Source organism: Zootoca vivipara, chromosome 14 (assembly GCF_963506605.1).
Source record: "Zootoca vivipara chromosome 14, rZooViv1.1, whole genome shotgun sequence".
Classification (NCBI taxonomy): Eukaryota; Metazoa; Chordata; class Lepidosauria; order Squamata; family Lacertidae; genus Zootoca; species Zootoca vivipara.
Window position 1 is genome coordinate 26,831,302 of NC_083289.1, and position 27,897 is coordinate 26,859,198.

Consider the following 27,897-nt stretch of genomic DNA (forward strand, 5'->3'; position numbering starts at 1 on the left):
ATTTAGAGCAGGCATCCCCAAACTGCGGCTCTCCAGATGTTTTGGCCTACAACTCCCATGATCCCTAGCTAACAGGACCAGTGGTCGAGGAAGATGGGAATTGTAGTCCGAAACATCTGGAGGGCCAAAGTTTGGGGATGCCTGATTGAGAGGGTTCCATATCAGCAAAGTTGGGAGCTCACTTTAAGCTCCTGATTGTCCCTGTGCAGCTGTTTCTATACCCGTGTCACATGTGATGTTACATATGATGTCAGGTATGAGACTGGTGGATTTGTGGCAATGACCTCACAGGCAGAATTTAAGCTTAAGGTGGAAAATTATTTAGCTGATAACAACATGGAACAAGTGTGGCGAGGACTGCAGCACCTAACCAACTACAAGGGCAATACGAGGAACATGGTTAACACTGATGATTCATTGGCAGAGAAGCTGAACATCTTCTTTGCTCACTATGAGGTTAAAAAATTGAACACTTTAGCTCCTGCCTGCCAGCCTTCAAACTCTCTGCCCCTCATTCTATATAATCTTCAAGTGAAAGTTGCATTGAAGTCAGTGAATCCCAGTAAAGCGGCTGGCCCAGATGGGGTGCTGAGGATAGTGGTCAAAAATGGTGCTGATCAAGTTAACAGGGGTCCTGATAAGGATTTTTAACATCTCCCTGCAAACGGCTTGTGTTCCATCATGCTTAAAAGCAGCTACTATTGTCCCAGTTCCAAAGAAAACGGCAATTACCTGCCTGAATGACTACAGACCCATTGCATTAACATCTGTAGTGATGAAATGCTTTGATGTGCTTTCGAACTGCTAGGTTGGCAGGAGCTGGGACTGAACAACGGGAGCTCACCCCGTCACAGGGATTCGAACCGCTCGGCAAGCCCTAGGCTCTGTGGTTTAACCCGCAGCGCCACCTGCGTCCCATGCTTTTCCTTAGGATGCCCCTATTTTCATTGGCGAAATGTTGGAGGGCCTTATCTGATCATAGCTGTCAAGTTTTCCCTTTTCTTGCGAGGAAGCCTATTCAGCATAAGGGCATTTCCCTTTTTTAAAAAAAGGGAGAACTTGACAGCTATATATCTGATCCCCAAGCCATCTGAAGGCAATCCTGTATAGGGAAGTATGTTTTATGCTTTTATATATGCTGGAAGCTGCCCAGAGTGGCTGAGACAAACCAGTAGGAATGTGTGGGTTTTAAAAAGTAAAGTTATCATTGAGACATCCCTATTTTCATCGGGAGAAATGTTGTTTATATAAGATGGAGGGAGTTGACTTCTTCATCGTGGCAGCAGTCCCTACTGTTCATAACCAGATTTGCACATCTGGGGCCTAGCCCGCTTCGTTAAGGCCTGAGCTCGCTTGGCTTTCCCGTTTCCATAGAGACGGGGCGGTTGGTCTCCCTCCCTTCCCGCGCGCTGCTTTGTGAGGTAAAAAACTCGCGCCACGACGCACACAAAGAAACGGGCCAATAAGCAAGGAGGCGGTGAGAGCAGAGGAGTGAAGACTGAAGGCGGCGAAGGGCTGCTATCCTGTCCCCGCCCCTTCCCTCCCTAGCTCTATTCTGATTGGTTGGATTTGAATAACAGCGGGCCGCGCAATGGATGCTGGGAAGCGGGAGGGAACGTTCAAAACGAACCTTCGCCAAAAGGGCTGCGAGAGGGAGAAAAAGAAGGACGAGCGGGGCTGCCTCGGCGAGATGAAGGCGGCCGCGTGAGTGACCCGGGGCGGGGTGGAGTGGCGCCTAGTTAGAGGGTCCCCCAGCCCTCCCTTTAAAGTTCTCCCTCACTTGCTCTTTCCCTTCCTATTTTCCTCGAACAAAAGCGCCCTTATATCGTGCAGATTCATGTCTGAGATACTGTACTTATCTGCATTTATTATCTCTCTCTCTCTCTCTCTCTCTCTCTCTCTCTGTATCTATATTTATGTCATAAAATGTATATGCTGCTTGATTGCAAACTTTGTGAAACGATCTACAAAAAGAACAAAACAAAAAATGGGTATAAACAGTTAAACAACTACTGTATTTAAAACGTTGAAAAAAATTAAAAAGCAGCCACAAACAGATTAGAATACAGACCACTGTTTTATGTATCTGGGTAGACTTGTCTAAATTAAGATGTTTTAACATATACACACATAAGATTATATAGATATTTGCCTATTATTATTGTAATTAATTAATTGCCTTCTAAAGCACTGTCTCAGTGAGATTTACAGATATGATGGCTAGCAGCAATTTGAAACACAAAATAATGAACACATTTAAAAGGCTAAAAATTGTGTGTATATAAAATCTCGTGTGTGTGTGTGTGTGTGTGTGTGTGTGAGAGAGAGAGAGAGAGAGAGAGATACCCAGCTGCTATCTGTTTTAGATTTGAATTGATTTATATACCGTATGCAGTTATTTTAGCACTATTACCTATGTAACTGTTCTGCTTAATTATATTGAAAATTGCTTTGGGATGCCTTGTGAGAAGTGCTTCATAAATGAAATAACACTGAAAAAAATTCTCAGATGCGTATGCATATAATCTCTCCCACCTTCTTTATAACCTGTATATCAGTTTATATAAATAGGGTAGATTATATATGAGAGATTCTCTCTCTTGTATTTGTATTGCTATATTGCTTGGTAGCGGGCTGTCTTAACAGGAGAGATTGGAAGCTGGGCTGTATCTGGCCCTGAAGTGTTTCTGTTCTAGCTAGCCATAGTAGGAGCTGCTAATAGACTTATAAGAATTGGTGCCTGAGTTTGTTTTATTTCCTCTCCTGTCTTTGTTCCTCAGTTCCTTTTGTGACATGTATTTAATACTGTAAGCTTATAGGCAGAGACTCTTGTGTTTTCGGTTGACCATGTAAGCTGCTGTAGGAGCATTTTTGGCTGAAGAGCAGGGTACAAATGCTCTAAACAAACAACTATATATTCTATGCGTGCTACTTAACAAAATCAGGGGCATATCTCTAAACTGTGTTACAAAAAATGTTACTAGCTTTTTCCACAGTGACAAATGGCAAAGGAAAAGAAGGTTAGATTCTTATACAGTACAGTATTTGTTGGGTTTTTAGTGTCTACAGTGGTACCTCTACTTACGAATTTAATGCGTTCCGAACACACATTTGTAAGTCGAAAAAAATTGTAAGTCGAATCCCATAGGAATGCATTGGGAGAAAAAGTTCATAAGTCAAAGCAACCCTATCTAAAAATTCGTACAGTAAGTAGAAAAAATCCTATCTAAACCACATCCAAGATGGCGGACAGAGCTCCATTCGTAAGTAGAGTTATTCGTAAGTAGAGGTACCACTGTACATGCAATTCTGCAGCTACTCACATTGAACACTTAAGAGTTGGCTTACAGCCGAGAAAAAGTAGGTCAATACAAACTCATGGGTTGATAGTGGTTGGAGAAGGTTGTATAGAGAGAGATAGTAATAGGAAAAGTGCTGGTTTATGTACTGTTTGTTGTTTTTGCAAAGATCCAAAGTCTGTATATAGTCTGGAGACTGCTGTATATAAATAAAGCTGTATATAGTCCAGTTTCTAGTGGCAGTGAGTTCCTGCGTCTATTCTACTTGTCAACGCTTTGCAGCCAAGAAGCTTCCTGTGTATGTGCGCATACTCTGCTGTGTCCAACTGGATTTAGTTGGCACTTTACATCAGGTTCAGCCTTGCTGGCCTCAACAGTAATGACCTTCAACTTTATGCACTTTTATCATTTATTAACTGGCCAGGCCACGCGTTGCTGTGGCTCATCGCTGTGATTCCCCCCACCCTGTCCCAATCCCGTCCCCTCCTCCCCCCAACCCACACCCGGGCGAGTCTCCACCTCCATTCGGACTAGTCTGTAAAGGCGAGCCTCCATTCGCCTAGTACCGTAGCTGCAGTACCAGTGTAGCCTCCGATAGAGGGCCAAGGTTTTCTAGCTGTACAGTGGTGCCTCGCTAGACGAATGCCCTGTAAGACGAATTTTCCGCTATACGAATAGGTTTTGCGATCGGAGGTTGCCTCGCAAGACGATGAGGTTTTTTATGGCCACCGCTTCGTCTTGCTCCGAAACTGCACCCCATGCCGGCTTTGCGCTGCGAGAAGCGGCGGCAGAGGAAGCTTCTCCCGCCTGCCTTCTCTGGTGTGGGGTGCAGTTTCAGAGGCTTCCGAAACTGCACCCCATGCCGACTTTGCGCCGTGAGAAGCGGCGGCAGGAGAAGCTTCCTCCGCCGCCGCTTCTCGCAGCGCAAAGCCGGCATGGGGTGCAGTATCGGAGGCTTCCGAAGCTGCACCCCACACCGGAGAAGGCAGGCGGGAGGCGGCGGCGGGAGAAGAGAGCTTCTCCCCCAGCCGCCTCACACACAGCCGGCATCGGACGGGGCTTCGGAGACCTTCTCCGAAGCCCTGTCGCTTGCCGCCGCCAGTCCCCCAGAGCCTATAGGAACACATTGATTAAGTTTCAATGCATTCCTATGGGAAACTGGGACTCGCTAGACGAAAAATTCGTTACACGAATTGACCCGTGGAACGAATTAATTTCATCTAGCGAGGCACCACTGTAGTACCAGTGTAGCTGCCGCTAGAGGACGCTGTGTTGCAACCTCTTCTGCCCTCTATATCCCAGCCCTCTGAGTTCAGCGTTCCAAAACAGTGGGTTTGACCTGGTTTTCCTGCCACAGATGTGAGATGTAGGCAATCTAAGCGCATGGAAACTGTGAGGGACAAGGGATACAGGGAAGTCCCTCCCATCTTAAGTTCCAGCCCATCCCCAAGCGCTGGAGAGAGTAAGGAGAGCTCTGCCTCCAGCGGAGAGTCAGGAAGTGGTGTCCGAGGCTCAGGCAGGGTTGTGGAGCCCATGCCTCAGGTGGGACAGGAAGTTGGACGCACGGGGGGGAGGCCAATCCCCCCAACTCCCGAATTGCGACGCAAACGTAGGGGGAAGAGGTTGGGTCTGCCAAAGCTTTGGTGCTGGAAGAAAACGCGCCAATCGCCATTCGGAGGTTCTGACACCTCACCTTAAGGATGCATTTTTACTGCTCTGAACACTGTAAATAATCAGCACTTAATAAAAGCCTTAAAAGACCATGCTGGAGTCGTTACTCTAGAGTAGCCATATCAGGCCCTCTGACAGCAACCTCCGAATCTTTTTTTGGCTACTTTGGAGTGCAGCGATGAGCGCTCAAGAGGCTGAGCAGTGGAGGCTGGAGGCCGAAGCAGGAGCTACGGAACCTCACAGCGCAGGCACAGCAGCAATTGCATGCCGCTCAGGAGGAAGCGCGAGGGGCGCAGGAGGAGCTGAACAAGCTGGTGGACCAGGTGAGGACAAAAGAGGAGACTGAGAAACAGCTAAGGGTGATGGTATTGGACCTGCAGAAAAAGTTGGAAGAGGAGAAAGCCGCTAGAGGTGGGGGGGCGCCCCAGCCGCAGCTAGTCCAAGTGAGAAGGGGACAGAGCCTAGTCACCAAGTTTAGCGGCGACCCTAGGGAGTACCTAGGATTCGAGACAGAAATAAATTATGCGCTGGAATTGCATGCAGCAGAATTCCCAGATGACGCGCACAGAGTCTCCTTTATCATAGAGCATTTGACGGGGGCCGCCCGGGAATGGGTAAGACCGCTCATCGCGCAAAAAAATCCTTGCATGAAGAACGCAAAATTATTTCTAGAAGCTTTAAAAATAATGTACGCTAGTGACAGTGAAATGGAGGCCACTAAACAGGAGCTTCATAACTTAACACAAGGAAAATCGACAGTGAGGGACTACTGGGCGAGATTCACCATGCTGGTGCACAAACTGGGGTGGGATCTGCAAAGTGAGCCAGTGAAATCAGCCTTCTACCTGGGTTTGCATGCAGATGTTAAGGATGAGCTGGCAAGAGGTCCTAGACCGCGGACTATGGATGAGTTAAGCAAAGCGGCGCTAGCGGTGGGGGTGAGACAGGAATCCAGATGGTATGACAAACAGGCGACGCGCGCAGCAAAACCTTGGTTCCCACGCTCCCAGGACAGACCACATCACCAAACCCCACCCCAGGGACCACCCCCAGACCCGCCCAGACCAAGCCCAGAGCCAGAACCGATGGAGATCGGTGGAGAGAGCGCGCGGGCTTTTCAAACCCCGGCGGCGCCAAGACGCAAGGAGGGAAGGGGCGGGAATTGCTTTCTCTGCAACTCCCCCCGGCATCGCGTCAGAGACTGCCCTCATCGCAGAGAGTGGCAAGGAAAGGCGGGAACGGTTGTACCTTCCCCCACTGAAGCAGCACCACAGCAGGGAAACGAGACAGCCTGGCTGCAGGAGACAAGGGGCAGCAGCCAGGCACAGTCAGCAGACAACAGCCCCAGCCCGCCCACCCGCACAGAGAGGAGCAGAGCCAGCCCACCCCTCCCAGAGCAGGAGTGGTTCTAGAAGTCACGCTAACGCTCCCAAATGGCTATCCCCTGACTGTCCTCGCCTTAATTGACAGTGGTGCCTCAGCCAACTTCTCGAGAAACTTTGCAGAAGAGCACCAGATCCAGCTTCTGCAGCTGGATTTTCCCCTGCACGTAGCCACCATTGACGGCAGAGAGTTGCTGGGAGGGGCCATCACTCATCAAACCCCCCCCCCATGAGAATGACGGTGGGAAGGCACTCAGAGACACTGGCTTTCAACGTCACAACCATCTCAGACCCCCCCATCGTTTTGGGAATGAGCTGGCTGGCGCGCCACGACCCCTCCATAAGTTGGCACCAGAGATGCATCACGTTTGGGTCGGACTTTTGTCTGGAACATTGCATGCAGCACCAACCAGGGGAGGGGCCTCCAATAGCCACGGTGGCCACCATGCATGTCAAAGGGGGTGAGGCGATACCCAAGCAGCACTGGGACCTGCAGGAGGTCTTCAGCGAAGCGGAGTCCGACCACCTACCCCCACACAGGTCTTTTGACTGCCAGATCAACCTGGTACCAGGGGCAACGATACCCCCAGCCAAGCTGTACGCCATGTCAGATCAGGAACTCGAGGATTTGCGTGCGTTCATAGACAAGAACCTCAAACGGGGGTTCATCAGAGAAAGCAAGGCAGCAGGAGGCAGCCCGGTCTTCTGGGTGGACAAGAAAGACACGCAACAGCGCCGTCTTGTGGTGGATTTCAGACGGCTCAACTCAGTGACAGAGCCAGTGGCTTTCCCCATGCCCAGAGTGGACGATCTCCTGACAGCGGCACGCAGGGGCAAGATTTTCACCAAGCTAGACCTGAGGGGGGCGTACAACTTGATCAGGATCCGGGAAGGCGATGAGTGGAAAACCACGATGTTCACGCCTCTGGGCTCTTTTGAATATCTGGTGATGCCCTTCGGGTTGCAAGGGGGCTCAGCATGCTTCCAGGCCTTCATGCACCACGTCCTGGGGTCCCTTCTCTTCAAGAACTGCCTGGTCTTCCTGGATGACATCCTTATCTATTCCGCTGACCCAGTGCAACATGTGAAGGATGTCAGGGAGGTGTTGCAACGCCTGAAGGAGAACCACCTGTATGTGAAGCTGGAGAAGTGCAAGTTCCACACCAGGGAAGTGGACTTCCTGGGCTACAAGCTGTCAGACAAGGGGCTGGCGATGGACAAGGACAAGGTGCAGGCCATCCTGGACTGGCACAGCCCCAGGACGCGCAAAGATGCCCAACGCCTCCTAGGATTCGCCAACTTCTACAGGAAATTCATCAAGAACTTCTCGCGGGTTACGGCTCCCATCACGGACTGCCTGAGAGGCAAGCAGAAGTTCAGGTGGACGCCAGAGGCGCAAGCAGCGTTCGAAAGCCTCAAAAGGGTGTTCGCGTCCGACCAGAACCTGTTCCACGTAGTGCAGGATGCGCCCCTACGCATTGAGACCGATGCTTCGGACCGGGCTTTGGGAGCGATCCTGTTGCAACTGGACGCCAACAGAGAGTGGAGACCTTGTGCCTTCTTCTCCAGGAAGCTGACACAGCCTGAACGCAACTACACGGTGTTTGATAGGGAACTTCTTGCGATCCACGCTGCTTTCCAGCACTGGCGACACTTCCTGGTGGGCGCCAAGCACCCCATCCAGGTGTGCACAGACCACAAGAACCTGGAGTTCTGGAGAACGGCCAGGGTGCTCAACCAGCGACAGATACGGTGGGCAGAGTTCTTCTCGAACTTCAACTTCTCCATCCACTACATCCCGGGGGAGCAGAATGTCAGGGCGGATGCCCTCTCCCGCAAACCAGAGTACATGGAGCAGGAGTTGCCACCAGCGCCCAGGCACATTTTCCCCCCATCAGCATGGTCCTGCGGAGCAGCAGTGGTGAGCGAGGCAGAACTCACCGCACTGACGGCAGCAGATGAGTTTGCCTCCCGCATCTTCAGAGAGCTGCGAGGGGGGAGGGAGCAGGCTAAAGACTTTGAGGAAAGGAGGGGTTTGCTTTTTTACAGGGGAGCCCTGTACCTGCCCACCAAACAGCTGAGAGGTAAGGTCCTCAAGCAGATGCACGACAACCCAACGGCGGGTCATTTCGGAAGGGACAAAACCACTCACCTAGTTATGAGACACTTCTGGTGGCCAGGGGTGCGGGAGGATGTGAGGGATTATGTAAGGGGCTGTGACACCTGCCAGCGAGCAAAGGTGGTCAGAGCGCCACCAGCAGGTTTGCTGGAGCCCTTAGCCACACCGCACAGGCCGTGGGAAGTAGTGTCCATGGACTTCATCACAGACCTGCCGTCGTCCAGGGGCAAGACCGCAGTGTTGGTGGTGGTGGACCTCATGTCCAAAATGTGCCACTTTATACCGTGTGCCAGGGCGGTCTCGGCAGAAGAGACGGCCAAACTGTTTGTTGACCACGTATTCAGACTGCATGGATTGCCTTTAAGAGTTATTTCGGATCGTGGCCGCCAATTTGTTTCCAGGTTCTGGAGGCGGCTAATGAACCTCCTGCAGGTGGAGGTCAGTTTGTCTACGGCTCGGCACCCGCAGACCAAAGGACAGGCGGAGCGGGTCAACGCCATTCTGCAGCAGTACCTGAGATGTTACGTCAGCCAGAGGCAAACGGACTGGGTGGATCGCCTGCCACTGGCAGAATTTGCCTACAACAATGCGGTGCACGTCTCCACAGGGGTGTCGCCCTTTAAGGCCAACTACGGGCGCGACCTCAGATCTTTCCCGGAGATGGAGGGGGAGGAGGAGGAAGAGGGCCCACAGGCAGAGGATTGGGCAGAGGACCTGGAGACGGTGCACCAGCAGCTCAGAGAACACTTGGAGAGGGCCAAGGAAGCGTACAAGAAGGGGGCAGATCGCCACAGGCGACCGGGAGAGGTCATCAGGGTGGGGGACAAGGTTTGGTTATCCTCGGAAGGTCTTCCCACCAGGGGGCGATGCAAGAAGTTAGCACCCAGGAGGCTGGGCCCCTTCACGGTCACGCAACAGGTCAACCCGGTAGCCTTCAGGCTAGCACTGCCTGAGGACATGAGAGTGCACCCAGTGTTTCATAGATCGCTGCTGTCGCTGTACAGAGAAAGTACTAGGTTCAGGGACAGCGATCAGCCTCCAGAGGGAGGGGGGGAGACGGGAAACGCCCGTCAGCTCAATGAGGCAACTGAGATTTTAGACTCAAGGAGAGGGGTGAGAGGGCTGGAGTACCTGATAGCATGGGAGGACACTCCGCCGTCCCACAATGAGTGGATACCAGCCACGGAAGTACCTGAGGAATTTTTAGTAGAAGAGTTCCACGCCCTGTTCCCCCACAGGCCCAAGCCCTGGCACATGGAAAGGGAGGAAGAGGGGGAGGGGCGGGAGGAAGGGATCGCAGGCAGCAGCTCTCCATGGAGATGGGAAGCGGAATTTGAGGATACGGAAGAAGAGGTGTGGGTTTCACCGAGGTCGACGACGTCAGAGGCAGGAGAGGACTGGCAGAACATTTTTACTCCCACCAGCTCTGACGCCACTGACTTCTTGGGATTCCCGTCTTCTCAGGGGGAGGGGGAAAGATCGCCGCATTGGGGGGAAATTTTTACACCCACAGGCTCGGATGCCACAGACTTCTTGGGGTTTCACTCGTCCCCAGCAAGCAGAGAGCCCCTAGGGAGGGGGGGGAGGAGCCTGGGAGGGGGTGGATGTGAGGGACAAGGGATACAGGGAAGTCCCTCCCATCTTAAGTTCCAGCCCATCCCCAAGCGCTGGAGAGAGTAAGGAGAGCTCTGCCTCCAGCGGAGAGTCAGGAAGTGGTGTCCGAGGCTCAGGCAGGGTTGTGGAGCCCATGCCTCAGGTGGGACAGGAAGTTGGACGCACGGGGGGGAGGCCAATCCCCCCAACTCCCGAATTGCGACGCAAACGTAGGGGGAAGAGGTTGGGTCTGCCAAAGCTTTGGTGCTGGAAGAAAACGCGCCAATCGCCATTCGGAGGTTCTGACACCTCACCTTAAGGATGCATTTTTACTGCTCTGAACACTGTAAATAATCAGCACTTAATAAAAGCCTTAAAAGACCATGCTGGAGTCGTTACTCTAGAGTAGCCATATCAGGCCCTCTGACAGAAACAAATTTGGCTGTGGCCAAATTTGAACATGATCGGGCAAGCGGTTTCGGAGAAGCGCATGGAAACAAATTTGGCTGTGGCCAAATTTGAACGCAATCGGGCAAGCTGTTTCGGAGAACGTTGCGGCCTAACAAACTTCTACATTGATAGATAGATAGATAGATAGATAGATAGATAGATAGATAGATAGATAGATAGATAGATAAGCACTGTGATACTAGGATCATACAATAATTAAAAGCAACAGGTTCCTGCCATGAAATGCTAGTTTAAAATAAATGATGCTTCTCTCCAGGCATAATCTGTGTCATATGAAGGCAGAAACATTCCAGAGTCTGACTTCTTTCCTCTGTGCAACAAAACTGGGAGCTGGGGAGGAACAAAGCTTTAACATGGACTTCAACTCTAGCAGAGCATTTAAGACTGGCCTGAAGTCCATTCTAGATTGCTATTAGCTGAAAGCAACAATATTGGAGAAGCAGGGGTATGTGGGATTGCATATCTTCTAAACTGAAATGCTCTGCATGTGGTATTTTGTTTAAGTAGCATTAGTAGTGCAGTGCCTTTCTGCCTTAGCTGTTCTTATCAATGAAAACTATTTCACATGGCTTGGGGATGACATGGTGACTTGAATCGCGCTCCTGCATTGTTGTCACACTGATCCCAGAGCAGTCAGGTTATTTTTCCCCTGTGTGCCTTGGTTCTTGGTTGACTTGCCTCATGATTTTTCCTTACTGTTCTGTTCTGTCTTTCTTTTTTGTTTTGTTTTGTTTCCAGGAAAACCAAAACTCCAAGGAAGCCTGGGCAGAAAAATGGATCCAGCAACAATTTGAAGGACCCTGTTGGGGTAAGTGGCTGATGTAGGGGGATGGGCATGGGATGTAAAGGCAAACCTCATATGATGTGTATTTTTCTAGATGAATAGGTGAGATGCTCTGACAGCAGACAAGCATAGGCAGAGTCTGTAAGCAAATAAGGGCACAACTTCATGTTTCCCATGAATATTCTCTCTTCCTCCCACTCCTTATCTTCTATGAAAATTAATTGGGGTCTCAGTCAGAGGTTCCCTTCACAGCTTTGCTACTTTTATTTACTTTTATTTCTATCCCACATTTTCTCCAAGATACTCAAGGTGGCATTCTTGGTTCTCCCACTCTCCATATTGTCTGCACGTCTACCATATGGGGTAGGGTAGGCTGAGAGGCAGTGACTGGCCTAAGGTCACCCATTGCATTTCCTGATCAGGTGGGAATTTGAACTTTGTTCTCCTAGGTCAGGGAGATCCCACCTTGGATCCTTTCACATAAATACATCAATGGTTAGACTGGTTTAGGTATATAAACATTTGCTAAAAGAATAATGGCCTGTGATGACAGCTGACCTTTAACTTGGCTGATCTTTCTGATGCTACAAGATGCTCGCTAGTTTTGTCACACAGTCCTTTGTGAGAGCAATAAGTGGAAATATGTTTTAGGTTTTTTGCCTGTGGTAGAGACTGATTCCCAGCTACATTAAAAATCTTGGATTTCTGTCTGTCTCTGTGGGAAGTCCTCACTTCCAGCCCTGAGGGCAAATTTATTGGGTCACTGAAAGAAGTTATTTTAATGATAGATCCAAGGAAGTCGGTTTTGCTGTTGCCTCTTCTCTTTCCAGCATTTTCTGATTTCTCGTATTTGGTTGTCAGTTCGATGTCTGTCAGTCAACATTACATGTCCTTCAAGCTGTTGGAAGCTATTTTTGTGTGGTCCTCTTTAGGGTTCTTTCAGAAACACCTTTTATATTTCTGGAAACCTTGGGTGTCCCCTGCCCCCCCCGCCCCACTGCCAGCCTGCTGATACCTTCAGCCTTCTGTGTTGGTGCTTCTGTTTTGGTTACCTAGTGGTGGGCTCTTTTCCTCCTAAAATGGGGGCTAGTGGTGGATGTTTCATGTATCTCACCTGCTAGGCTTATTAAGACTTGGAATCTGCAAGCTGACATTTCTAAGCACTTTTTCTTCAGGTGTACTGCCGGCTGCGCCCACTCAGTGTCCCAGACCAAGAATGCTGCGTAAAAGTGATCAATACCACGACAGTCCAGGTTCACCCACCAGATGGATACCGAATTTTCCGCAATGGGGAGTATAAGGAGGTAAAGCCTGCTGGAAAGTGGCCAGCAACCAGAAGCTGAAAACTGAGGTTCTGTTGAGTTTAGGTTTGGATCTGCTTTATCCTTTAACGTTCGCAGGGAACTTTCTTCCTGTATGTTATTACAGAGGAGGACAAATTAAAGCTTTGTAAGAGGCAAAATTTGTGCCCCTTTCATGGGATATAACAAAGAGCTCTTCTGGACCAGACCAAAGGATGTCCTAGTCCAGTAGCCCACAGTGTACAACCAGATGCCCCTGGGAAGCCTGCAAGCCATGCCTGAGAACAATAGTAGTCTACCGCTTTTCCCCTGCAGCTGTAGCCAGAGGCTTACTGCTTCCCTTGACTGCTCCACTACTGCTTGAGATGGGGAGCTAATAAGATCTTGGGGGAAATTAAGAGTAAAATGTGGAATTAATATGCTGAAGAAAGGTCAGACATCCTCTATCAGACATTAGGCAGGAGCCCCTAGTATCTATTTTTAGATGTCTACTGAAAACCTTTTTTTAGTTCAGCAAGCCTATCTAGATATAAATTATGTGTATTTATTTTTAAACATTTTACTGCTTTTATCTCTGTGTTATTGAAGGTTATTTTAGGTTTGCTTGTTTTTCAAAGAGTTTTGTTGATTTTATCTGCATTTTAGTGATACTTTTATTACATACTGTGCTTAGAGTTTTCTGAGTAAGCAATCAATACTTTTTTTTCTAAATTAATAGAAGCAAGACATAATTTGAGGTCTAGAAACAGCAGCAAAGTGCTTGCTTGTTGCTTCCTAACAGCTTGTTTTCTTCCTCTTCAGGTTCAATATTCATTCAAAGAGGTTTTTAATGTCGGCGGGACTCAGAAACATGTGTTTGAAGTTGTTGCCAAACCTCTAGTGGATGATCTGATTCATGGGAAAAATGGTACGACAGGATAAAACATTTCATGCTCTAGCTGATATCTAACCACTGATCTCTCTTTTTCTGAACTTGCTTCATTTTCTCCTGCAGGTTCTGCTATAACTGCCCAAATATTGATTAGGACCTAATTTATTTTGTACTTTATTTAGAGAGCCAGCATGGTGTAGTGGTTCAGAGCAGTGGACTCAAAATCTGGTGAACTGGGTTCTCCGCTCCTCCACATGCAGCTGCTGGGTGACCTTGGGCTAGTCACACTTCTCTGAAGTCTCTCAGCCTCACTCATCTCACAGAGTGTTTGTTGTGGGGGAGGAGGGGAAAGGAGATTGTTAGCCGCTTTGAGACTCCTTCGGGTAGTGATAAAGCGGGATATCAAATCCAAACTCTTCTCTTCTGATTAAAAGCATATGTGGTTTGGAGTATCTTCAGCCCAAGTACAACTTTAATAGATCATCCAATCCTAATTGAATAAAATACTTCATTTTGTGGAGGTCGATGAAGTTTAAAAGGCTTTCTCCATAGCTGCACCTAGATTGAGGAAATCTTTATTTGAAATTGTCATCTGTTAAGTTTGTGTTTTTCTGTTCTGCCTGCCTCTGTTGTATTGTTTGGATAGTATGCACTTTTGGTACAGTTTGATTCATTGTTTTTTTGTGTGAAACAGAAGGATGAGGTAGACATTTGCCTATAAAATATGTTCTCTTTGACTCCTAGGCCTCCTTTTTACATATGGTGTCACTGGGAGTGGGAAAACTTACACCATGACTGGTTCTCCTGGTGATGGTGGCCTGCTTCCTCGCTGCTTAGACATGATCTTCAACAGCATAGGATCTCTGCAGGCCAAACGATACGTAAGTCTCTTCCTACCAAGTCTTGGTGTGTAAACCGTTTTGTTACCATTGCCAAATGCTTAACTTATAAATCATTGAATGAACAGGTTGGGATGCATTGCATTTAAAGACACGGTAAAAAGGTAAAGGGACCCCTGACCATTAGGTCCAGTTGTGACCAACTCTGGAGTTGCGGCGCTCATCTCGCGTTATTGGCCAAGGGAGCTGGCGTACAGCTTCCAGGTCATGTGGCCAGCATGACAAAGCTGCTTCTGGGGTAGCCCCCTGCAAACCGCTTGGGTGGAGTTCAAAGGGTCTTTTTTGGACTTACTGCTTACTCTGTAGCTAATAGAGTTTGTGCTTCTTTTGGTAAAGGTCAAACTGAGATGAAGGGGAAACAATCAACAGCAAAAGTTCAATGTGTAGATCTCAACATATTTTCTGACGAGTTCTGAATCAGTGCTCCCCATCATGAATGTTAGAAACTTTCATTGTTAGTTGGACAGGCTTGATTATTAAATTTCTATCTTGCCCTTCATCATAAATGTGAAGATGAGAGCCAGCACAGGGTAAGCCACGGCTCAAATACCTCAGCTACTTGAAGCTCACTGGGGAACCTTGGGCAGTTGCTATCTCTTACCCTAACCTTCCTCACAAAGGGAGGAGTCAATGTATGCTGCCTTGAGCTCTTTGAAGGAAAAGTGGGACCTAAATGTAACAGATAAACATCAAATCAATGAGCTTGGGATTTGTAACAACAATTTAAATAAAATGCAGTAAGATCAACTCTTCCCATTCCCAACTCTTCCCACTTTTAACCCATAATTTAAATATAAAACTACCAATATCTCACATACCTGCCTCTGTGCAGACCCAACAGAATGACAAAGTATGACAGAAGTGTTCCAAAGGTGTGGGGCAGGGCCACCACTGTGGTGGGTCATAGCCCCCTGGCGTCCTTCAGAGACTGAATCAGCATTGCCCTTCCCCACCCCAGCTGATCTTAAGGTCCAGGCATGTGAATTTTGAAGGATGTGAGTTTGAGTAGAAATCTTCAGGTGGTGTTGGCTGTCCTTCCTGCTTCTCAGGTTGAGAAGGTCTGGTCTGAGATAGCAGAGACCACTGGCCAATAGCCTAATTGTGACACTATTAGTAAAATAAAGTTGCTGCTTTCCTCTTGGAAAGACTCGCCTTATTTCTGAAAACCTTTTACCTCAGGTGTTCAAGCTGGATGATAAGAATGGGGTTGAGGTGCAGTGTGATGTCGATGCTTTACTTGAACGTCAGAAACGAGAAGCTTTTCAGCCTCCAAAAACTCCATCTAGCAAGTAAGTAGCAATGGGCGGCTGGGACACCCTCATCCCATCATGGACTGCCATAGATCCGTTGTTGGAATATATCAAAATTTCAATTGGCTGTGCTATTTTTTTTTATTTTAAAAGCAGGCGGCAAATTGACCCTGAAATAGCTGATATGATCAATGTCCAAAACAACTGCAAAGTGGAAGAAGTTGATGAAGACAATGTTTACAGTGTGTTTGTCTCCTACATTGAGATCTATAACAACTACATCTATGACCTTTTGGATGAAGGCCCCTATGACCCCGTCAAACCAAAGTGAGTAAACTTCCTTCAACCTGTCTCTCTGAATCTGACAGCTAACCAGATTATAGCTATGTGGAATGTAAGTGGCAGAATTGTGGCCTGGTGTTTCAGATTCCAAAAAGTAAAGTGCGAAATAGATTCCAGATCTGGTGGTTTATGCCTTGGGGAACAAATGGATTGTGTCTGTTTCCAGGACATTGGGCTGAGGTGGTATCGAGGAAATGTTTCTGTAATCGTGAACATTACTGTGAAGCAGTGTCATGCTTACAGATGCATTGCAGAAGTCAGCTTTAGTACCAAGGTGGGTCAGACCTAGCCTTGGCGTAGGCACTATTCTCTTCGTCAACTTTTATTCAACATCTTTGGTCCAGGGTTATGCGGAAGCATCACTGAACACACTCCTTTTTTTTCTGAGGCTGGAATTGCCCACAAACAAAATGTCTTCCAAACTCTGGTGTTTGCTGGCTTGCCTACATAGGAAGTAGCCTCCAAACAGACTTTTAAGAATGTTCCAAAAACATACAAATTCTGCCACAACTTCACCTAAAAGTCACAGACATACCTTCCAAAAGCAGAAATGTTGTCACAACGTATCTTGGAAAAATGCTCTGAAAAGGATTGTGTAGTGGGAGAAAGGCGGTGTGGGCTTGTAACACTTGTAATTTCTTTGCTAGGTGGAGCAGCTGTGGCACTCCAGTGCGAAGTACTGACTTTATGTATGTGCACAGGTTATATTTTCCTCTTGATAATGTGCAGTTGGCTGTTTTGCACTTAGTGAAACTGGTGTGATGTCTCCCATTGGCTTTTCTTCCCTACAGCTTGTTGATAGCTGACATGTACCTGAGTGTTTCCCTCCCTATATGAAGTCTGAATGGCCTGACCTTCCCTCTCTTTCCCTTCTTGCCTGAATAAGCTAATCCTGCATGGCAGCTTGTGCTGTAGCTGACCTTGGCGTGGTTAGTTTTTGACTTCCCCTTGCTAGCAGTAAGTATGTTGGTGCTGGTCGACTCTCATTGACACCCTCACTCTTACAGACTTCCCCAGTCCAAAATTCTCCGCGAGGATCAGAACCACAACATGTATGTTGCAGGATGCACGGAGGTGGAAGTCAAATCCACAGAGGAAGCTTTTGAAGTCTTCTGGAGAGGTAGGAAACTCCCTGGGCTCCTCCAAAGAGCTGCCCTTGTGGCAGAGGACTGCCACAGAGGAAAACATCTGGCACAGAGCTTCCTGTTCCTGTCTGTTAGAGCCCTGATAGGACAGAGGATTCATAATGTCCAGTTCTTTGTCTTCTAACAGCAGCCAGGCAGGTGCCTATAGGAAGCCCAAGCAGCAGGGCACAAATGCAACAGGACAAGCCCCCCCCCCCAAAAAAAATTGGTTGCAGAGGGTGGGGGACAATACCCAGTCCTTGTGAAAGCACAGTTGGCATAACTAATTGCCATTGATTGCATTATCCCATGAATTTGTCTCACACCTTTTAAAAACCACTTGAGCTAATTGCTCTGTTTTGTGTTCATGCATATTCCATAAGTCTCACATTGTGTCTAGCACTTCCTTTTTTCTGTTCTGTATTGACTGCCATGGAAATTCATTGATTTACCCCAACTTCCTGATACAGGAGAGGGCAAAAATCGTTTCCATGTCATTTGCAACTTGATAAATCCCCCATGTCCTCCTTAAGCTGTCACTCACACAAACAAAACACCCCTCCCCAAATATACAGTATTGACTTTTTCTCCTGGGGAAAAAGGGTGCTCCAAGTCTTGCCCCTTTTGGCTTCCTCTTCCTGTATGTTTTTCTAGCTTGGAACACCTTGAGCTATGGCTTCCAGAACTGTGTACACACCACAATGCAGCAACACCTGGAATGCTATTGATTGCTATGTGTTCAGTCTCTGCTAGATTAAAGGACTTTTTCCTGCTTTCTATCAAACAGGCCAAAAGAAGAGGCGTATTGCAAACACTCAGCTCAATCGTGAATCCAGCCGTTCCCACAGTGTGTTCCTGATAAAACTGGCCCAGGCGCCCCTTGATGCCAGTGGGGATAATGTTCTACAGGTAAAATCGAGAGGGGCAAAGGAGAGCACAGCTTCTCTTTTCTCTCCCCCAACCCATTCCCCAAAGGTAGATCCGTTAAATGACTCCCATCTGATAGCCAAGGTATGGGATGTGGAGCTGGTTGCAGGTCTCCCAACCAAGGCCTTGAAAGAGCTACTGCTCTTTCCAACTTGTGGAGGAAGATTCTTTTCTCTCATTGTGGTTGTTTCTTTATTAAAACTACGACTCCTTCCCTTCTATTGCAGGACAGAGAACTGATAACCTTCAGCCAGTTATCTTTGGTTGATTTAGCAGGGAGTGAGAGAACAAACAGAACGAAAGCAGAAGGGAACAGACTACGGGAAGCAGGTAGGGGTTGTGACTTCCTTGTCCAAGCTTTGCCACCGTTTTCGGGCATGAAAACAAAATCTAGACCCATTCATTAAAGCTTTCCATTGAAGCCCGGTGGGAAACTATTCTCTGATAGAACAAGGAGGGCATTTCAGTTCCTTTGGGGTTGCCCTTCCCACCAGGAGTTGTTGTTGTTGTTTAGTCATTCAGTCGTGTCCGACTCTTTGTGACCCCATGGACCATAGCATGCCAGGCACTCCCGCAGTTTGGTCAAACTCATGTTCGTAGCTTTGAGAACACTGTTCAACCATCTCACCCTCTGTCGTCACTTTCTAGTGCCCTCCATCTTTCCCAACATCAGGGTCTTTTCCAGGGAGTCTTCTCTTCTCATGAGGTGGCCAAAGTATTGGAGCCTCAGCTTCACGATCTGTCCTTCCAGGGAGCACTCAGGGCTGATTTCCTTAAGAATGGATAGGTTTGATCTTCTAGCAGTCCATGGGACTCTCAAGAGTCTCCTCCAGCACCATAATTCAAAAGCATCAATTATTTGGCGATCAGCCTTCTTTATGGTTCAGCTCTCACTTCCATACATCACTACTGGGAAAACCATAGCTTTAACTATATGGACCTTTGTCGGCAAGGTGATGTCTCTGCTTTTTAAGATGCTGTCTAGGTTTGTCATTGCTTTTCTCCCAAGAAGCAGGCGTCTTAATTTCGTGACTGCTGTCACCATCTGCAGTGATCAAGGAGCCCAACTAGTAGGCGTAGTAGTAGTAGGAGTAGGTGGGGCTAACTTGGCCCAGACTGGTCCTGCCTTGTGACTACAATGGAGGGTCTCTGTTCCCCCCACCTTTTCTCTCTAGTTCCCCTCCTTTAGCAGGGATTTGGGTCATTTTCACAATCAGGGGGTGGGGATTGTTTCCTACCCTCTTATCAGGAAGAGAAACGGCAGCCTCTGCTGCAATGGCTTTAAACCATGAGCACTGTCTCTAGTGCCGGTGGGCTGGCTCTCTTCAGATGTCCCAAGCAACAACTAGAGTGAGGCTTGCGTGTGTCAGCCCCACTGAAAGCGCTTCTAAATCCCCAATAAATGTCTTCCTTACTCTGCCAGAGAAAACAGGCTTTTCTTACTGTGCTTAGGAGAGTGAGCAGAGCATTTGACCCACCCTGCTAACCTCTGATTCTGCTTTGTCCTCTTGGATGATTGGCAGGTGGCAATGATGGGCAGGTTAAGGCCATCAGGGACGTTTTTCCTTATGCCTTTCTTAAATGGAGTTTAACCAGAATAATGGCTTGTCACAATAGCAGCCTGTGATAGATTTTCTGTCTTGGAGAAGGAGCTGATAAAAGGTTTTCCAGTGAACTTGAGATCCCACACCCTCTGAGGGGAAACACTTGGACAATAACAATGGACTGAAATAAATGAAACTGGGCTTTGATATATTGGCTGATTAATGCTATACAAAAGGTTCACTTCTGAGTTTCAGGAAGAGGAAGCTGACAGTTCAATCCCCTGAACTGGGTGTATTTAAGAAGACAGCGGGGGCTGGTTCAGGACAGACAGATTGTGGGGCAGTTCCACATTTGCCCAAACTGGCTAGCCTCCACTGCAGTCCAGTCTGAGAGGGCCTCCTGGTGGGCAAAATACATAGAAAGTGCCCTTTCCTGCTCTCCCAAGAGCAGGAAATTTACAGTACAAAAATGTCCTTGTTTCTTCAAACCATGTCTTGTGACCAAGGCATGGTTTGGGGTGAATAATGGGCTACATCTTTCCCTCTCCCCTCCAGGCAATATTAACCAGTCCCTAATGACGTTGAGGACCTGTATTGAAGCTCTGCGGGAGAACCAAACTTATGGGACCAACAAGGTGTGTGGTTGCTCCCCATTTCTGTGGGTCTCCCTCTCCCCTGGCAGTCTTTCTTCCTGATAACTTTTTTCTTCTTTAGAACTTAATGACTTTTTTCTTCTTTAGATGGTCCCTTACCGAGACTCTAAACTAACCCATCTCTTCAAGAACTACTTTGATGGAGAAGGCAAAGTGCGCATGATAGTCTGTGTGAACCCAAAGGCTGAAGACTACGATGAGAGTTTGGTAATCTAAATCATCTTTGAGCTTCCTTGCTCTCATCTAGCTGAAACTGGGATGGAGGGGAGGACTACCTTTGTTTATAAGAGCTTTACATCTGAGGAGGCTGATAGACCCAAACAATGAAGCACAAACCTGCTCTGTAGTCAAACTACCTTTTAGAGCAGAATTAACTTGCGCTGCATGTTACCGGGTGGGTGGGAGGGAGAGAAAATAATGTGAAATCCTTAGATCTTGCATACACAAATCTGTTGGTGTGTAATTAGGCTTGACTAATGTATCCATTTCCTGTTTAATTGTGTTGTAAAGTACCAGATCCTACATACTCCCATTTATCTTTATTTTGTAGCAAGTCCTGCGATTTGCAGAGCTCACCCAAGAAGTAGAGGTAGCGAGGCCTGCTGAGAAGCCAGTCTGCGGCTTAATCCCTGGTCGACGGTTTAAGAACCAGGCCTTTCGGGAGGAGCTCTCACGGCAGCTGGAAATCCGAGGGGGACCGATTGATGGAGGTAAATCACAAGAGGCTACTTAGAGTTCCCAAAGCGGCATTTATCAAGCAACCAGCAACATAGACTTCTCATTCTAGCTTATTCACCTGTCTTAACCCTTCCTGCTTTGTACACACATACACAGAACTGCCTGAACACGGTGTTCTGGACCTGGGTTCTCACGTTCAATGTTAGCTGGGTAAGAGGAGCAGGAGGTGTGTTGGAAGGGAAAGGGTTAAACCACTGCCCTTTTCTCCCCCTCCTCTGCTGCAAAGCCAGTCCCTTTTCACAGGAGGCATCAGGGTATTGTTGCACTTCAGCCATTGTATAATATGAAGTTTGGCCCAGAATGTGTGTGTATTAACCATTAAGGTCTTTTTGTGGTTATCTTGATAGGCGTGCATTTGAATTAAGAGTGCCCTGTTCTAGCAACCCTCCATGCACCTGGGATCCAGCCTCTGTACAGAGCATCCTGGCAGCTGTTCCTCCTGTTGGGAGCTTGGCAGAGCCCTGGCCAAGACATGTTCTTGAAACAGCTGCTTCATTGTCTCTTGCAGATCGGGAGCGGTCTATCACAGAGGTGCTGCTGCAGAATTTCCCCCCAATGCCTTCCTGCGAGCTTCTGGACATCAATGATGACCAGACACTTCCTCGACTGATCGAAGTGCTTGAGAAACGGCATCGCATCCGGCAGATGCTGTCGGAAGAGTTCACCAAAAATGGTGAGCCGTATGACTCTCCTGGCCAAAAGTAGTTATGCAGGCAGCTCGGGCTGCTTCTGCCTTGGAGGTAACTGACCTGGTGCCCTCCTGTTGCTGCTGAAGTCCACTTTTTATCCACCCTGGCCGCTGGCTGGAGTTGAAGGGAGTTGGAGTCCAATAATAGCTGGGGGGGCACCACACCTCAGCTATTCCATTTTAAAGAAATTTCATCTTGTGAACACAAGAAAGGGCCTGCTGGATCAGGCCAATTACTCACCAGGTCCAGTAGCCTTTTCTCACAGTGGCCCAACCAGATGAGTGTGGGAAACACTCAAGGAAGATCTGAGCCCAACAGCACTCTCCCTTTCCCTGGTTTCGCAACAACTAGTATTCAGAAGCATAGCCATCATGGCTTATTTCCATTCATAGCCTCCTCCATGAATTTGTCTAATCTTCTTTTAAAGTCATATAGGTTGGTGGCCATCACTGCCTCCTGTCTGAGTTCCGTAGTTTAACTGTGTGTTGAAACACTTTATTTAATCTTTCCCGAATCATCCAACACTCAGCTTCACTGGATATTTACGCATTGTAGTCTTCTTGCTTATACAGTCGTACCTTGGTTCTTGAATTTAATCAGTTCTGGGAGTCCGTTCGACTTCCAAAACGGTTTGAAAACCAAGGTGCGGCTTCCGATTGGCTACAGGAGCTTCCTGCAGCCAATTGAAAGCTGCTTCCAAAAAAAGTCCGCAAACCGGAACACTCACTTCCAGGTTTGCGACATTTGGGAACCAGTTTGTTTGACAACTAAGACATTTGACTACCAAGGTACGACTGTAGTTGTAATGCATCAGATTCTAAGCAGGAATGCCTTATTTTCTGATCAGAAGATGCAACTGGTAGTGAATTATCCTAGTATCTACCACCTGAAGCACTTTGATATTTTCTTCTCTTCTGGTTTCTGTTGCATGATGATTTCCACATACAGTGGTGCCTCGCTAGACGAATTTAATTCGTTCCACGGGTCTTTTCTTATAACGAAAAATTCGTCTAGCGAATCCCATAGGAATGCATTGAATTTTTTTTAAAAAAAAATTTTGCCCATAGGAACGCATTAATTGAATTTCAATGCATTCCTATGGGAAACCGCGATGAGCTAGATGAATTTTTCATAAAACGAATTCGTCTAGCGAGGCAACCTCCACTAGAAAAAACCTTTCGTTAAGCGGAAATTTAGTTAAGCAGGGCATTCGTTAAGCGAGGCACCACTGTAATTCCGATTTTACAGCTGTGCTTCCATATCCTTGGAGAGATTCCTTCATTTTATTAGCATGCCGCTTTTCCACAAATAAATCATTTTCAAAGCATTTTACAACAAAGAAAACAGGGCATTTTGAAGCAAACACTGCATTTCATAATAACATGGCAAAATATAACAGTGGCACATAAAACGCACACGCACACACACACAAATAAATAAACAAATAAATCTATAACAAGATTATATAAACAACATCCATCCTCCAAGGGCAACAATGGTAAGGGAGCCTTACACTTTTACTCTGGTCCTAGAAACACACCTCCCATGACGTTGCTCCTATGGGACCCAGGCCTAATCCAGCTGGTAACACAGACTGCTTTTTCTTTTGTTGCAGTGCATTCTGTCAAGGGGATGCTTCAGGAGCTTGACTCCAGCATCATCTCCAAGGAGAACTATGCGCAAGTTAAAATGGCCGAGAGAGACAAATTTATAGCAGTCCAGAAGACTGAGATCGAGCGCCTAGAAAAGAAAGCAAAAACTCTGGAATACAAGGTTTGGGTTCTGTGCCTTTATGTTATTTAAGCATGTGGCCTATTTCACATAAGTCTAGTGCGCATAAATCTCAGGCCCAGGGGCCAAATGCAGCCCTCCAGCATTCTCCATCTGGCCCATAGGATGCTACCCAGGACACACCCCTGTTAACTGCTCCTTGAGGGTGTTTGCCTGGCTGGGATGTGTCCTTAAAACTTGAGAATGCCGGGGGGGGGAATAGAGAGAGAGAGAGAGCTCTCTGGTTTTTGTATGGCTGAAGTGTGGCCTGTGCATAAGAGTCTCTGGTTCTGCCCACCACTGACTGCAGCCCTGCTGCCCACAGGATGGAGTGGCTCTCGGCCTGCAAAAGGATTCCCGTTCTTCTCTCCCAACCCCAGTGCAAGTGGAACTCTTGTAACTTGCTGAGCACTGTGCTAACCTAGAAGTTGCAAGTATGACAGCTTTTTTGACTTGCTGTCCAGTGGCAAGCATTTTTGAGGCTGTCTTGAAACGGGTGTTCTCTTAGCACCTGCCTGACAGCTGCAAATTATGCATGTTATGCATGTTTTGACATTCATTTGTAGACATTCTTTCTTTGCCCAAAACCTCCCCTCTATTTTGGATGTAAGGGTGGGTATGTGGATATGGAAGCATGTGGGTGTGAAAATGAAGTTTTTGGAACAGAAAGTGGACTTTGTCTTCCCAGATTGACATCTTGGAGAAAACGACAACAATTTACGAAGAGGAGAAGCGCAACTTGCAGCAGGAGCTGGAAAACAAGAGCCAGAAACTGCAGAGACAAGTTTCCGACAAGCGCCGCCTTGAAGCACGGTTGCAAGGCATGGTGACGGAGACAACAATGAAGTGGGAGAAGGAATGTGTAAGTGTTGTGTGTGCCCACACACTGGGGTAAATACTGTTTTGGAGGCAAGCTGCTTGAGGCACAGTCCAAATGCTTCCAGGCAGAAGTTCCTAGGACACTTCATATTGAGTCAGACCATCGGTCCATCTAACTAAGTACCGTCTACACTGACTGCCAGCAGCTCTCCAGGGTTTCAGTCTTTCCCAGCCCTACCTGGACATGCCAGGGGCGGAAGCCATGACCTTTTGTACGCAAGGCAGATGCTATGCTACCCCCTGCTGCCTGTTGTTTTACCATGAGGCAGTGCTGGAGATCATTTGAGCCATTCCCTGCTACTCATGCAGTTGTATGAGAGCTGGCAGGAAAGGGTTAATGCAGTCCTCCTAGTTCTCTGCTCTGCCTCCTATGCAGAAGGAATTGAGCTGTTGGACTCCTGGCTAATTCGGGAAGCCCCTGCTGATCTATGTGGTCCTCTGCTTATTTATGTGCATGAGATATATTGATTTTTGTTCCTAGTTTTTGTGTTTGTGTGTGTTTCCCCCCTCAAACCTGACCAGGAGAAAGGTACTTCTTTGGGTGCCCATGGCATGTTGAGGACTTTTGTTCATTCGTTCTCTTCCTCTCTACCATGGCTGCAAAGGCACCCCACAGTCTCTTCTCTACTGGGACAGTATGCAAGGGATAGGAGGAGGTCTGCATGTCTGTATGCCCAAAAAGCTTTGATGACTTGAACTCTCTGGTCCAGGCAAAAGGGGATCCTATCTACCCCCACCAAGGGCCCAGGGAATCATTCATCTGTGTGATTGTGGTGTCCACCCCACAGGAAAGACAGTCTTTGTGCTGCTGCTCAATACTTGAAAGGCTCCTGGAGGGGGGGTAGCATGTCCTCTTCCATGGGCACATAGCATCTTCTCTTCCTGTGGTCCTGTCTGGAGCCCTTCCACTTGGCTCTCTCTCGCAGGAGCGGCGGGTGGCAGCCAAGCAGCTGGAGATGCAGAACAAGCTCTGGGTGAAAGATGAAAAACTGAAGCAGCTGAAAGCCATCGTCACAGAACCCAAGGGCAGCAAACCGGAGCGGCCTTCTCGGGAGAAGGATCGGGAGAAGCCCCTGCAGAGGTCCCTGTCGCCTCCCCCAGTCCCTGTAGGTTGTTTTTAAGTGTCTCTTATGTGTGTTTATCTGTGCGTCGGGTAGAAGCATCAGAGAAGCTGAACTGTTCAGCCTGGATGGCTTTCTGGGGCTAAGGGATTTTGTAGTCCAGCATGGGAATTTGAGTGCGAGTGCGCCAAGTCCCCTGCCTCTGTTCCCTACTTTTGTTCTTTCCCCCACACCCACTGTAAATCTGCTTAATCCAGACCAGTAGATCTGGGGACAACGGTGGGTGGATGTCTGCCTGTGCCGGAATCTGTGGGCTGACTGACTCTCTCTTCCCTCTCCTTGTTTGCTAACTGCACCTCTCTTCAGTTTTCTAGTCACTGTGTCACTCAGCTCCCTAACACCACCAACTTGCCTGCTGCAAGCCAGCCACAGCTGCACAGGCGTTCTAACTCCTGCAGCAGCATTTCGGTGGCCTCCTGCGTCTCGGAATGGGAGCAGAGGACGCCTACTCAGAGCAGCAAGCACCCCGGCGGTGGTGGCAGTGGCGTGCCCAAAGGCAGGAGTAGACATCAGGAGCTGCAGCAAGCTAGGCACTGTGCCATGTCAGACAGAAGGCGAGGCATGTGCTGGACCGGCGCCCTTGAGGTCCCCAGCGGTAGAGAGGCTCTAGAGGTAGAAGAGGACCTGTGCTGCAGGGTTAGTGCTGCTCCTCCTAGATGGGGCTTGACGTTGGGGTGAGCCTGGCATAGTGGCTCAAAGGTTGCCTTTCCCCATCCCCTGAAAGCCATGGAGAGCGCAGCAAAAGCAAAATTGTGAGAATGCAATATATAAGAATTAAAAGAAGCAGTAAAAATAAAATTTTAAAAATCAACATGAATAGTTAAAATTTGCTACCTCCCACCTTCAGCTGCACCACAGACACACTGTGGACCACCTGAATTAAGCTTGTGGACCAGTTTGGAACTTAATTTTGGAGCCCAAACAAAACCTTTCTAGGAGATGGATTCTAGCCAGACTCTGCTTGTCCCATGGCTGTAAGCTTTCCTGCATCTGGGGCTGGGTAGTTACTTTCAATTGACTCTCCATAATAAAGATCTGAAATATGTTGTATGCTAGACTTCTCAACATGTAAAACCTGCATCTTTTTTGCTCTAAATTGCTATGAGGTAGCTTTCCAAATAGTCGAAATCTCTTTCAGTTGTTGCCAGCCAGTGCCAAACACACTGTCAGCTTGCTTAAACTTCTTCAAATAGTGAGATCAGTCTGCTGATGCAAATCTGCTGTAAATCAGAAAACCTATACTGTACTTGCCTCCAATCAAGAGTTCTTGATTTTCTTTCTCTGCGTCAATCAAGGGCAATCAAAACTTGGGAAAGTGCATCTGACAGGCTGCGGTGGTGTTTGGGTCACACTATGTGACTCTGTGCCTGTCTTTCCCGTTAGCCGTGCTGATGAGAGTTGTAGTCCAGAAGGCTAGGGGGCACCAGGTTGGGAAAGGTTCTTCTAGAGCCCTGGGGTGCTGTGTGGACCAGTATAACTAACAGGCCAGTTCCATGGAATGGGACAATGGACAATGAGGGCAACAAGGCTGCTACAATGCATTGTTGTAGGCTAAGCATAGGTGACTATGGAAGGCAAAGTTCATGGGCTGTAGCCGATGCTACTACTCAGAGTAGGCCCATTGGCATTAATAAGCTTCAGTGAGTTATGCCCAATAACTTTGATGAGTCTACTCTGAGTAGGACAAGCATTGGATGCACCCCTATGAAATCTTACTACTGTACTTAGGTTTTCATGAAAGTGGGGATGTGAGGAATGTGGGGTTGTCCCATGGTTGAGCCGCCTGCCCCATCAGTCCTGACCATTGGCTATGTAGGTTGGAGTTGATGGGACTTGTAGTCCAACAATGTGGAAGGCCGGAGGTCCCCCATCCCTTGCCTTCCCCTCTGCACCTGCATCAAGGGATTCATAAGAAAGGAATTATAAGTGCCCAGGCTTTTTGTCCCTCTAGCCCATAATGTGCTCTAGTATGAGGGGGGCCTTTCCTGTCGCTTCTAGTTTGACCCATCCAACAACCAATACCATAGATGCAATCCTGGGCCTTCTGCATCCAAAGCTCTTGAGCTACATGGTCCCTTCCCAAGCTGGTCTTCTAGGTTCCTGTTGCTCTATAGCCACATTACACAGCTGCTTATGGTGGCTCCCACTGAGCACATGTCCAGCAGTCATGCTAATGGGAGCTGTAGTCCAAAGCACTGGAAGATTCACAAGTGGGTAAGGACTGTCCTGGGAAAACCTGGTGGCCAGGGCAGCTTGTTGGACCTTATAATGGTGAGCAGGCCTGCTTGAGAGCAAAGGTTACCTTGTCCCAACATTTCTCCCCACTCCCTGTGTGGCTGTGAAACAGCATTTAACCTCTGGAGAATTTAATCTCAGAGTATCCATCGGCAGGGCAAAAGGCAACAGTGCTTGATGCTCGGCCAACTTAGGAAATCTTTGCAGGTGTGCGTACTTGATTTTGTGTGCAGAG

General features: G+C 48.0%; 1 protein-coding gene across 7 annotated transcripts in view; it reads left to right on the top strand.

Annotated features, from left to right (window-relative positions):
• Positions 1 to 1,403: 1,403 nt before the first annotated feature.
• Positions 1,404 to 27,897, top strand: part of KIF23 (kinesin family member 23) — a 30,810-nt gene continuing 4,316 nt past the window's right edge. The window contains exons 1-19 of one of the 7 annotated variants that reach the window (XM_060282569.1): positions 1,404 to 1,704; positions 11,274 to 11,343; positions 12,495 to 12,623; positions 13,422 to 13,527; positions 14,236 to 14,372; positions 15,570 to 15,679; positions 15,797 to 15,967; positions 16,630 to 16,671; positions 16,990 to 17,102; positions 17,894 to 18,015; positions 18,261 to 18,363; positions 20,133 to 20,212; positions 20,318 to 20,437; positions 20,781 to 20,940; positions 21,477 to 21,641; positions 23,273 to 23,430; positions 24,116 to 24,289; positions 25,233 to 25,412; positions 25,734 to 26,063. In XM_060282569.1, coding sequence (XP_060138552.1) covers positions 1,592 to 1,704; positions 11,274 to 11,343; positions 12,495 to 12,623; positions 13,422 to 13,527; positions 14,236 to 14,372; positions 15,570 to 15,679; positions 15,797 to 15,967; positions 16,630 to 16,671; positions 16,990 to 17,102; positions 17,894 to 18,015; positions 18,261 to 18,363; positions 20,133 to 20,212; positions 20,318 to 20,437; positions 20,781 to 20,940; positions 21,477 to 21,641; positions 23,273 to 23,430; positions 24,116 to 24,289; positions 25,233 to 25,412; positions 25,734 to 26,063 — 2,583 coding nt within the window. In that variant the 5' untranslated portion in view covers positions 1,404 to 1,591. Of the gene's footprint in view, positions 1,705 to 11,273; positions 11,344 to 12,494; positions 12,624 to 13,421; positions 13,528 to 14,235; positions 14,373 to 15,569; positions 15,680 to 15,793; positions 15,968 to 16,629; positions 16,672 to 16,989; positions 17,103 to 17,893; positions 18,016 to 18,260; positions 18,364 to 20,132; positions 20,213 to 20,317; positions 20,438 to 20,780; positions 20,941 to 21,476; positions 21,642 to 23,272; positions 23,431 to 24,115; positions 24,290 to 25,232; positions 25,413 to 25,733; positions 26,064 to 27,897 lie in introns of all 7 variants that reach the window. The other 6 variants (XM_035131233.2, XM_060282570.1, XM_035131236.2 and 3 more) reach the window with 6 other exon arrangements.